General features: G+C 33.0%; 2 protein-coding genes across 3 annotated transcripts; one reads left to right on the top strand and one right to left on the bottom strand.

Moving 5' to 3' along the window:
- Positions 1-1,638: 1,638 nt before the first annotated feature.
- LOC133703951 (triose phosphate/phosphate translocator TPT, chloroplastic-like) lies at positions 1,639-5,655 on the bottom strand. Of its 2 annotated transcripts, none has more exons than XM_062128702.1 (12): positions 5,090-5,655; positions 4,920-4,994; positions 4,713-4,778; positions 4,535-4,613; positions 3,988-4,108; positions 3,755-3,850; positions 3,430-3,542; positions 3,267-3,344; positions 3,038-3,154; positions 2,388-2,487; positions 2,167-2,267; positions 1,639-1,876 (listed from the first exon to the last, which is right to left on the bottom strand). In XM_062128702.1, exons 1-12 carry the CDS (start codon positions 5,350-5,352, stop codon positions 1,859-1,861), a joined length of 1,227 nt encoding a protein of 408 aa, XP_061984686.1. In that variant the 5' UTR covers positions 5,353-5,655; the 3' UTR covers positions 1,639-1,858. The 2 variants fall into 2 exon arrangements, with proteins under 2 accessions (XP_061984686.1, XP_061984687.1); XM_062128703.1 differs by having other exon boundaries at positions 5,085-5,226.
- A 4,874-nt stretch (positions 5,656-10,529) lies between these two features.
- LOC133703120 (pentatricopeptide repeat-containing protein At5g46100) lies at positions 10,530-12,371 on the top strand. Its single transcript, XM_062127549.1, has one exon. It carries the CDS (start codon positions 10,813-10,815, stop codon positions 12,247-12,249), a length of 1,437 nt encoding a protein of 478 aa, XP_061983533.1. The 5' UTR covers positions 10,530-10,812; the 3' UTR covers positions 12,250-12,371.
- The last annotated feature ends 554 nt before the right edge of the window (positions 12,372-12,925 follow it).

Below are 12,925 nucleotides of genomic sequence, written 5' to 3' on the forward strand. Positions count from 1 at the left end.
AATTAATAATTATGCAAGTGTTTAGTGGTTCTAAAATTTATGAGACTAGAACTAATAATTTTTAAAAAATAAACTTAAAATTTAACTACTTAAGATACACCCCTCAGAGTTGTTATTAATAATTTTTTAGTATCATGAGGTTTTTTTTAATTGAGAATTGAAAAGTAATCTTTACCTTTAATAAAGAAAAAGGGTGATTAATATTAATAAATAAAAAAACCGCAAAGAAAGCCGAGCTACTTGTAAGGAGCAACACATAGTTGTAAATATAAATATTTGACCGGGTATTTTTCAAAAATCTATTTTTATTTAATTATATAAAAATTAAAATATATATAAGAAATGCAATGAAAAGATTTTGGAGGAAATAAGAATTTTAGCCAAAATTTGAGATTTGTTATCCAGCTGTCCAAATGGATGTTGCCAAAGAGAAATATCTAAGAACATGACCACACTTTTTTCCAAACAAGATCGATAGGATTCCAAATTCCAATAGGAATAAAAGCTGCCACTGTGAAAATCTTACCGTCTTCCCAGATGAATCCCTTACATAAAATACACGAGAAGTGAAGTACACGCGTTAAGCAATAGACCAATATATCCTTTTGGTCTCGGCGAACAGTGTTTTATAAAAAATTAAAAATTTTAAATTATTTTTAAGAATTAATATTAAAAATTATTTTTAATATATAAAATAGAAATTATTTTAATATATTTCTAAATAAAAAATACTATTAAAAATAACAAACATCCTCTTTCATGGATTTGAGGAACTTAAAGATATTTATCAAGATATTTTTGCAGAGCTTGATAATTATGGATTGGCAGTATGGACGACGGGTCACTCTCATTTAAAATTCATGTCGCCACGTATCATTCTCAGAGGGGCAAAGGCATTGACCTCCCAGGCTCCTTTTTATAATGAAGGCACTCTAACTAGACTGCCCATTGCCGCTGCCGTGACTTCCATTTTTTAAAAAGAAAAAAAACGTAATTTATACGGAAATCGATCACTTTATAAACACAGCCCACTCACTCCTCTCCACTACGCACTACTGCTACTGCAACTTCACGTACGATAGATGATACAATACAGCTGCTTTCTCTCTTTCTTGCGAAGCAAGTTTCTTTATCCGACAAGCTGCCTGAAGCAAAAATGCATCCTGCAATAACGCAAGTTTGGAAGCAAAACTTTGAGGCAGAGATATCAAGGTTGGACAGGGCTTTTTTCAACCACAGGGTGATATCTATTGACGCCGAATCTCCTGGCTTTATCCGCGACACACGGAGGGAATTAAGTACTGTCTGAGGCGGAGAGATACAGAGACTTGAAGTTCAACGTTGATATACTCAACGTTTATCACGTTGATATTTATATTCCCACTTGATCATGACAATTAATGTATTGCTTTTTCTTCTTTCGAGAGAAGCAAATGCGATACCTTTATTGTTTTCTTTGGTAACATGCATGTGATGTTTGTATTCTTTTTGGTGACATGTAAAGTTCTTTAGATGATCAATTTAACTTTTGATTTTTTTTATCTTTATCCGTGTTCGATGAATTTAGCCTAAGCTATCTTCTGGATACAGAGAACTGCCAATTATATTCCCTCTGCAGCCTCTAATCATACAAGCTCGTTGTGAGAGACAGAGCAAGTGATGCATTATTTCTATTGAACATAAGCTGATTGCAAATTAGCAATAGTCTGTACTCTGAATCAAACAAGATTGATGAAAGAAAAAATAACTGATCCATAATGACAACAAGATACTCAATTTGTCATTTTTATCATCGGAACAGTGGGATTTTACTTTACAAACAAGGTTACCTCGCCCATGGCCAATGCCTCTTTCCTTCTCATGCTGCTTTCCCTTGCTGCAAAAGAAACCAAATTTGCAGTAAAAGTTAGAGCAATTCATTTTAGAGACTTTACTACCCGCTTCCACTTAACCAAAAAGTAGATTTTCTCTTAAGAAAAGATCAATTTCCTTGTAGTTTCTGCAGTGCCCATGTTCTAATTAAGGATTTCAGAAATGGAATCACTCGTTAGTTAGATTTTAACCCAAAATGTAACGAACTGCTCAGCATACTGCAGCTTGTAACCCAAATGTAAAAATAAACCAAGCATACTTTTGTTGGTTGAAGTATTCTAGAATGGAACTCACTCGTTTCTCCTCTTCCATCTTGGCCTTGATGTAAGAGTAGGTTGCCACTCCGGCAATTGCAACGGCAGTTCCGATACCAGTTTGTGTTGAAATTCTGTTACCTGCAAGAAGGGAATTGTCAGGTATAATTTTGATTTTAGCATCCACAATAAAGAACAATAATAGCAGTAGTAATAGCTAAGGAAAAATATGAACAGATCAAGTGGTGGACATCTCATTACCAAAGATTACGATGGAAAAGCCAATCACAAACACACGTTTCAGCACATTGCCCACTGCATGTGTAAGAGGTGCAACCCTCTCCAAGGTGTTGGTAGCCAACTGAAAATTCAAGAGTAAAAAATTGTTTTACAATCCTGAAAAGCAGTATTGTGAATTTGTGATAACCTTTCCAGAGAAATGTTGGCTTTCCTGGATAAGGGTGGGAATAGAAATGGCAAGCGGTTGAATTGAAATCTATGAGTAAATGCAAAAGAATACCACACAATTTACTTAATTCCTAGGGTCCTTCTACCATGCATGTCTTTGATCTAATCCAAAGGCATTGGAGTTAAAATGCTTCGTGCTTAATGGTTATACAAATGTCCAAAACAGTTTCTGAAAAGATTTGAATGCATAGATCCCGGAACTGATATTAGCTATTCCGAAATATTTATTTACATATCCCAATCATTAGTACGAGTACCATGTCTGAATGTTTCAACACTCATGATGGAAATCTAATGCAAGCATTCAAATCACTACAAAACTCTTTTTGGAAAATTGTACGCAGCTGTTACGCAAAAGACATTTAAACACCAATGCTCCGAAGGCATTGTATAATATGCCTAATTAAATTGTATATGCAAAAAGGTCAGAAGAAAACTCATACCTGATTGTAGAGGTGATAAAACATTCCAACCCAAAAGAGGTCTGAGATGAATTTTGTTAGACCCACTTTAGCAATTCCATCACTAAAGCCATGCTTGATCAGTTGGGGTCCCTCGAGCTGCAACAAACGTGACACAAATAAGGAGAGGTTTTATGGAACTGAATGTTTGGGATTTTTAATCTGGTCTTTTCGATAGAAATTCTAGGGGCACCAATGCTATCATACTCACAATAATGGCAGGTGGAATGCAGACAATGAGCGCAATGATGGAAATGTAAGCATAAATATTAGTGCTGTCCATATCAGTCTGCACAGAAAAGAAGAAGTGCTTATCGATAAGCATCAAGCAGGTGGTCATATATATAGAACAAACAAGAACTTCACCGAATTACCATAGCTTTCTTTGAGTAGATACTCCTGTAAGTGAAGGAGATGTTGGAAATCATAGCACTAATAAAGCCAGTCCAATTAAATGAGAGCTCGGTCAATGATGCCACGGACACACCTGCATTTAATTTACAAAGGAATGTTATGCAAGATTTGTGGTACCTTATCAGCATTTTAATGATCAACATAGAGTTTCGAGTTATGCAGACAATTCAAATTGATAGGAGGATGAAGCTAATGATGAGTGGATATGATTTTGCATCCCAAATGGAACGTAAAATGATTTCAATAAGATGGGATAACATTGCAGATATAAAAGAGAGAGCTTACCAAGAACGACAGGCGCAAGCGATAGCCATAGAGTTATGGGTATTTGCTGTCCCAATATGAACTGAGAAGCAGCAGCATTGAAGAAGGGCTCAAGTGCTGCAACCAAACACAATCGACTATAGATAAGGAAACCACTCCTGAGAGGTTAGAATATTGTCCTCATAAAACAACGTTAAATAAGAAAGGAATTTCTTCCCAAAAAATTGGAAAATATAGTGCCTTCATGATGTCACCTTTTATTGTGTGAGTAAAGGAGACAGCAACCGCTGCAAATGAGACATTACTGGTCACATGACCTAATGCATGACAGACAGCAACAGGAATCAACAGCTTCAGGAGATTTGAGTCAATAGGCTGCGCGCAATACACAGCAATCAAGTAATGCATTATCAGTGCCCTTCAACTTCAATATTAATCCTCTTCCTAATACTATATGACACATAACCAATAAGATTAGGACAGGAACTCACGATTCCTACAGAACTTACTGAGCACAAAATGGATTTACAATGTCTATATGCTTAACATCATGCATTATATCACACCCCCACTACCCTCAAAAAAGATTTATAATAAAAAGTTTCAATGGAAATAGTTAGCGCAAACAAAATGATTTTTCACATAATCAAGTCACTTCTTCCTCAAGACCATATATATACTATTATACAAGGAATTCTTCCCATTCCAAGGACATGCCATGCTTCCCTTAAATAACCAAACCAGGAAACCATCCCATGTTAGAACAGGAAATAGGCATTAATCAAACGAGGTTTAACTTACAGCGCGCTTAGGAAGGCCCACAGCCCAGCTCACCAAACAGTATACCACCCCAACAAACAAATGAATCACCGACACAAAACTACATAAGACATCACCAACAAACATTCCATTAAAACAAATACAGACACGTCTAACTAACTCATTGTCAATTAGCAACTAAACAAATACCGGTACTTACTATGGATAGGGGAAGTAATTGTAAATCTTCTTGTTAAGTATGTTAAATATCACGTTCAAAAAGTACCTGCAAATAACCATAATCGTAATCATTCAATAAGATAAGTATCAAAACTAGGGAGACCGGAAGTTTGACCCTTGTTAGTTGAAGTCACGTGAATATTGTTCAGTGAAGAGAAATTGAAGTCACGGGATTCTACGTACATACCACATGAAGAAGAAGAAACCGGTAACAAGAGCTGGATACTTGTCGAAAAACCCAACCGGAGCCACCTTCCCGTCCCTGCAAAAACACCGAGTCAGAAACACGAACAAGACCGACTCAGAGTTCGACACGGAGCGCGTCGACCGAGTCGGAATGGAGGAAACGGACCTCACCCGGAGGAATCACTTCCTTCTGCAGGAGACGAAGCCGCTGCCATAACCGGCCGGAGAATCTCCTTCCTTGCGGTAACCGGATAAGATGCTTCTAGAAGAAGAGACGGCCGAAGCTGCCTTCCCCATATCAGATTCCCGCCCTCACTGACTGTTCCGATCGGTTTGATTGACAAGAAGCTGCAACTAGCGTTGCCGTTGCTCTCTCGCAGTGGCCTACGCACTTGAGCGACGGTGGTGGCACGAGACAAGACGCGTGACTCCATTGCTGGACTTTGAGAGAGAGGAAAATGTGATATTGGTACCTAGAGTGAGCTCGTAAAACCGTTTGTTTTTCTGGCTCTGGAAGAGCGGTTAATTTCCTCTTGCTCTGCTTTTCAAGTTACTCTTTTATCCTGTGCTTCGGGGAGCACAATATTACAATGTGCTACCGTTTGATGGTGCACTCGAGAATCAAGGGGATCACGGATCAGAGTTACAAGATATGATCAACGATGGGCACGTGCTTGAGAGTTAAGTAGGAATACGGGAACTTTCTGTAGAAATAATGGAGGGAGATTTTTTTTTTTAATTTAGTTTTAAAGTATTTTTGTGAGGGGAGATTTTATTGTGGTTGAAGATGGTTGGAAGAGGTAATGTTGTCAAGGAGGGGTGATGGGGGCGGGGCCATCTTATCTAGAGTGAGAGGTTTGGGAGAATTTGAGGATACGGGGAGATGCTTGTCCACTCGAGCTGGTCTATCTCTTTTACAAAGCTCTTATCATTTATTTTTTAAATTTTATTTTTAATATCAATATATAAAAAAATATATAAAAAATTAATTTAATATAAAAAATTAAAATCCTTCACAGACATGGTTAGATTATGCTTTTAAACACACTCATAATGTCATGAATAATGTCATGACACATGAGAAGGTGGTTGAAATGATTTAAAATTATATATTTTTATTTTTTATGAATTTTCAACAGAAAATAAAAAAGAAAAATGATTGTTACCAAATACTATTATTTAATAAATCAAATTTTTATGAATTATAGTATAATAATTCAACAAATAAAGTTCGAGTTATTAGTTGATTGAGTTGGTTAGGGTGGTAAGTTTAGAAGTTAATAAGTTAACTAGAATTTTAATTGTTGATTTTTTAAAAAAAATAAAAATATATTATTTAGATAAACAAAAAATAATTTAACATGAAGAATCAAGTTGACATGAGACTATATTTTATTACTATGCTTATTAATATGGTGTGTGGAATCTTCATATGTTCATAGGTTGAGCAAGTTTGACAGGCATGCCTCAGTAGATTTTAATGGATTGGTTTATACAAGATTTTCAAACCCGTTAACCTAAATTCTAACTGGTTCAACAATTTTCAATTTTTTTCTTAAAAATCTAATTTATCTAGCGAAAAATTCATGCCACATTGCACCAAGCATTGTACTCACAATTTACTATGAATTTCAATAGTATTTTTTTTTTGTTTGGACCACCTAATCTCTTTTTTTTTCAATGGCATTGTTGCTCACGGTGTATTGTGGGATGAAAGTTTCATAAATTTGCATATTTTTTATAATTGAAGGTTTTAATCAAAATTTAAAACTTGATTAAAAGCTAATTTAATGATGGAATTAAAAAAGAACCAAACTCAAAAAAAAAAAATTATGGTCTATCTAGAATTCATGTGAAAAAGTACAATTTCCTCCGCATTTTCTTCGTTGACTTTTTTATCCTTTTAGTTTTAAAATTTTAGATTTTGATCTAAAATTTTATTTTGTTTATATTTTAATTTATCGGTTTAAAAGATGAGCGAGAAAATCATTAGAAAATAAAAGAGGAGAGAAAAAGCTGTCGGTTAACTATATTTTGATAACACAAAAAATCAATTTTAATATTAATGAATTTTATTTGACGATAAAAGTGTCATTGAAGTGTTTTTATATCCTTTTCTTTGGAAAAATTAGATCGAGGTTCAAATTCTTTTTTTTTTATTTCAGGATGATTTTTTTATTATTTTTGATTGGTTAAAAGTTGTTTTCAGATTATATATGAGTGTATTAAGATTTATGAGATGTTTCTTGGATATTTTGAGGTTAAAAATAGTTTTTTTTAAAAAAAAAAGATCGGAACCCGACTTGCGGCCTTCTAAGGTGGCTATAATCCTATTAGTATATGACATGTTGTTTGCTTAATTTCTTTTTAAAAAATAAATGAACAACATGTTGTCATCTATTTTTAACAGAAGAAAAAAAGAGAGGACAACACACGCGCCAACCTCCTCTGTTATAGGTCAAGCACGCTAGCCCACTCAAGCTCAAACACCTGGTCCCTTTCCATAAAGGCTTCTATGGATTTTTTTTATATTTTGCTTTTAATTTTAATTAAAATTCATTAAAATAAATAAATAATTTAGGATATGTTTTATTAAATATTGTTTAGTTTACTTTGTTTTCGAGTTAGATTATAACATTGTTTTAATAATATTAGCAAGCACTCCTTTTGTACAGCCCTTTATGATTTTTTTTGTTTTTTTTAAATTATTTGTTGTCTTTTATATGTATGTTTATTTTTATTATTATATAATTAAACAAAAAGTAAAATTCCAACAAGTTATTTATGGAAACACATGAGCAATATATTATTCTTATCTTTTTAATACATTTGAGTCAAAATTATCAAAACATATTTTTTTTATAAAAAACTTGCTTTTATGATTCTAATAAGTTGTGAAGAAAAATATTCTGGAAAAAAAATTAAAAAAAAACACAAGAAACTGTATTTATTTTTGTAGAAAAAATAGTTTAATAAGAAAATCATGAATTATACTAGAAAATAACTTTGTTCTAATGGAAATCAAATTATTACTTTTCTTACAACCTAAAAAAGAAGAAATTATTAACATAAAAGTGTATAAAAGAATTTAAATGACACACCATAACACGAGATCAAATATCTTAATATATATATCTATTTCTTAGCTTTTTTATTTAGTTTTTAGTTAGCGTTAATAATTTTTTTTAATATTTATTAACATATATAATTGTGGATTTATTTTACTAAATGCATGTGAAATTTTTTTAGTTCATGATAAAGAATTTTGTTTATGCTACAAAATACATTATATATATATATATATATATATATATATTTCAATTAAAAAATAATAATTTTTAATCTAACCTGACTTGTAATACGGGTAAATTGACTAGTTATCAGCCATTGATTTCACTCTGACACAATACGTCACCACATTGAAATCTTGTTTCAGACTTTTTTTTTGTAGTAAGAGCTCATGATTTTGAAAATTAAAATCAAGGCAAATTCAAGTAAATATATTTACTTACATAAGGATGAAATTCAATTTTATATTAACTCTTTTTTTAAGGAATTCTCATCATGTTTCACATAGTCTAAAATATCTCTCACAAATATGTTTAATTGTTGAAAAATCTATAACTCATGTCATAAACTTGATTCAATCAAATAAATTAGTGTTATTTTAATTCAAAGATAGAAAAAATAGACAAGGATATAGTGGAACCAAAAAAGTTTTAAAACAATAATCACAGTAACTTTGAAAAAAATTATTTTTTTCAAAAGAAAATAAATGATGCAACTCAATTCTCAACTCATTAAATATAGAAAAACAAAAAAAAGTAAACAAATGATAAAAAAATCCGATTCAATTCAACCTGAGTTAGCATGACAAACTTATATTAACCCATCAAATCCATGATTCATACCATGAGATCAGGATAATCTGATAGAAAAGAATAAAAACTCATTTTGTAAGAAAAAACAATGTCGAATGATGAAAGCTAAAAGCTAAAAAGAAATTAAGTAAAAAAAATATCAACATGCATTAACTTTTTAAACTCGTGACTTTGTTATTAAACCGAAAGCACTCTATCTGGAAAATCCACTAAGCTCAATTCCTAAACAATTAAATTAAATGATGCAAAAAAACAAATAGCAATTAGATAATGAAGATCAAAACGAAAATAATTTTATTTATTTATTTTTTACAGAGAGGAAAAATTGAAAAGAAAAATAAAATTAACAAAAGGACCCAAAAGAAAAAAAATGAGGATTAAAATTGAAATAAAAAATAAGAATAATTTTTTTATTAGAGGGTGAAAATTAAAAAAAATCAATTTTAACCAAATAAAAATAAAAAGAATGAGGACTAGATTAGAAAAATAATACATCACAAATTGAGATTGAAGGATATAATTAAAAAAAATCAAATTTTACAAAAAAATCAATAACAAAAAATTAAAAATCAAAAGTATAAGAACCAAACTTGAAATCTTATGAAAACAACTCTAAAATTTTGCATAGCTAGCATGATTTTTTAGGGGAAAAGAGAAAAAAAAGGAGGAGAAGAAAAGAAAACCGCTAACAATGAATCGCATCACCATTTGCCACACACATCATCCCAAAAAGAAAACGACACCACGACACTTTCAATAACATGATAAAAGCTGGTTGGTGGCGGCTAGGAAGCAATGTATACTCCAATCATCCTTTTTTAATTATATTTTGTATTGATTAAAATATCAAATTTTTCCTTGGCTAACTTAATTATAACAAAAAACTAAAATCATTGTTAAAATATAAAAATACTCTTTATCGTCAATTTTTTTTTAACTTTTAAAGATATTTTAGTTGTTTCACTGTATTTTTAAAAAAAATTCACATAACCCCAAGTAATTTAATAATAATTAATAAGTCTTGTGCAAAGAATGTACTACCCAGGAACCATCGTTTCAAATATTAATAAACAGTGTTTCGCTAAAGATTTTAATCATTTGTTAATGTCATTTCTCTTAAAAACTAATAAAGTACGTGGAACTCACTCAAGACTCGAGACTAGTCGTTTTAGTTGCTACCTCATCAAACCTTTCATGGCCCACCAATGGTTAGATTCTTGCATCCACGAGGATGTGATATCGTGAGAAATGAAACTTTTTTGTGTAATAGGTAGGCTTTGCTTTTCAACTCAGCTATACATATTTGAAAAACATAATACTAACGTAGAATGCCTTAGATTTCAATTCAAGGTTGTTTTTTCAAATAGATTGAAATGTTAAATTTCAGTGTTCTAGTTATTTTTGTTTGTGTTTTAAAAATATTTTTTTAAAAAAATAATATTTTTTTATTTTTATTTTTATTTTAAATTTTTGTTTTTAATATTTTTTAATATTTTGATGTGTTAATATTAAAATTAAATTTTTTTAAAAATTTTTAATATATTTTTAAATAAAAAAATATTTTAAAAATAACGTTACAAATACATCTTAAAATCCTTTCTTTTATCGTACGAGTACATTTTTGTCCATCGTTCTAGAAAATTTTGTCCGCTAAAAAATATTTCTGCCAGGAGTCAAGAAGTGCCTAAAGCCCAAGTAGAAATGGGCTATGAATGCATTGGGTTCAAATAGGACGCAGACTAAAATTACCCATTAACTCAAAATCAAAATTCACGCACAGACAAAAGAACCTCTCTTGCATTTCTCAAGCACAGAAACAGAACCATAAAATTGCTTTCCATTTCCCTCTTTCCAACTTTTTTTTATCTTAAGAGGCCATTTGCAGGTTTCTCTGAAAACCTGCTAAAAATACTTTTGTATCCCAAGAATTCACTCTATTTTCCAGCACTTCTTACCTGCACACCACCTGTTTGATAAAACGCTGAAAAGAAAGTGAAAAGTGAACTAGCAGCGATGGGCGTGAAAACATTGCTTAAATGGTCAAAACAAATCACCCCATCTAAAGTTGAGCAACTACTTAGTGCAGAAAGGGACTTACGCAAAGCTAAAATCATATTTGATTCCGCAAGCGCGGAATACAGCAATGGTTTTAGGCATGATCACACCACGTTTGGCGTCATGATCTCTAAATTAGTCTCCGCCAATGAGTTTAGGCCCGCGGAGGAAATGCTTAATAGAATGAAGGAAGAGAAGTGCAGAATTACTGAGGAGATATTCCTTTCAATTTGCAGAGGCTATGGCCGGGTTCATATGCCATTAGATGCCATCAGGGTTTTTCATAAAATGAATGACTTTGGGTGCAAACCCACTGACAAGTCTTACATCAGTGTATTTGCTATTCTTGTTGAAGAGAATCAGTTAAAGGTTGCGTTGAGTTTTTATAAGTATATGAGGGAAATGGGTGTTCGGCAGAGTGTTGTTTCGCTTAATGTTTTGATTAAAGCCCTTTGTAAGAATAGCGGAACGATTGATGCTGCTTTTGAGATATTTCGTGAGATGCCAAAACGCGGGTGTGATCCGGATTCGTATACGTATGGTACGCTAATTAATGGTTTGTGTAAGTTGGGTAAGACTTTTGAAGCCAAGGAGTTGTTTAAAGAGATGGATACAAAAGGATGTTCACCGTCCGTTGTCACGTACTCTTGTTTGATGCATGGCTTGTGCCAGGCTGGTAACGTGGATGAAGCTATGGGATTGTTTGATAAGATGAAGAAAAAAGCCATTGAGCCAAATGTGTTTACCTATAGTTCTTTAATGGATGGTCTTTGCAAGAATGGGGGTTCTTTAGAAGCCATGGAGCTACTAGAGATGATGGTCAGGAAGCGCCATAAGCCTAATATGGTAACCTATAGTACGTTAATTAATGGGCTCTGTAAAGAAGGAAAACTTGCTGAAGCTGTGGAGACTCTTGACAGGATGAAGCTTCAGGGATTGAAACCAGATGCAGGGCTCTATGGAAAAATCATAAATGGGTTCTGCAATATTCGCAAGTTCCAGGAGGCTGCAACCTACCTTGATGAGATGGTTCTAGGGCAGATCTCACCAAACCGAGTAACTTGGAGCCTTCATGTTAAGCTTAATAATATGGTAGTCCAAGGCCTTTGTACAAATGGCAACCTGAATAGAGCCTTTCAGTTGTACATAGGTATGCGCACTAGGGGTATCTCAATTGATGCTGGGACCTTTGATTCTCTTGTGAAATGTTTCTGCAAGAAAGGGGACTTGCATAAAGCTGCTCGCATTTTTGATGAGATGGTGCTCGATGGATGTGTTCCTGACGATGGAATATGGAGTGCTGTGGTTGGTGGATTTTGGGATAGAAGAAAGGTCCGGGAAGCTTTTGAGTCGATAGTGGTTGAACTAATGAATGAATTTGTTGAGCATGTATAGAAAATGATAACGAAGATTTATGAATTAGTAAGCACACTTGGCCCTAGTCTTCTTGTTCCAATCACAGAAAACTCTCATGTTGTTTTTCCTTCCTTCAAAAATAAAGTTTCCATATTCTCTTAGCTGGTTTAAACCATAGATTCCCTCACTCTATACATGGTGATGCCATTAACATATGAAATACCAACAGTTAGTGGCATCATTCCCAACTGCAAGGTTTATCACACTTTAACTTGTTTTATCCTCAATCATTATGCTTATTTGCTGGTTTTTCGTATTTACAGGGCATTGGACATATTTTCTTTCTCTCTAATTGCTTTTCTATGTCCCGACATCTATAGACACGCAAGCCTTTGTTGCATTGTAGAACTCTTGTTATGCAGATAAGAAGATTAATAGTGATGACAGATGCATAGATGTAATTTTAAGACAAGAGCAAGCTTGAAAGGGACCTTCCACATGATTTCTACTATGTGCCGTGGAGTTATTAGCACTATTTTGTCACCCAGCCGTAAAAATCCCTGCTGTGTGGTGTCTGGTAAAATTTCAAGAACAACAGGTTCATGGATGGATATACACCATGATTTGTCCAAGTTAACTTGGAAAATGGATAGCGTAATCGGTTTCTTGAGCTTTAACTTTTTACTTCTAGTTTTGTATTATAATAAAAGCTCAC

The sequence above is a fragment of the Populus nigra genome, chromosome 9 (genome assembly GCF_951802175.1).
Source record: "Populus nigra chromosome 9, ddPopNigr1.1, whole genome shotgun sequence".
In the NCBI taxonomy this organism is placed as follows: Eukaryota; Viridiplantae; Streptophyta; class Magnoliopsida; order Malpighiales; family Salicaceae; genus Populus; species Populus nigra.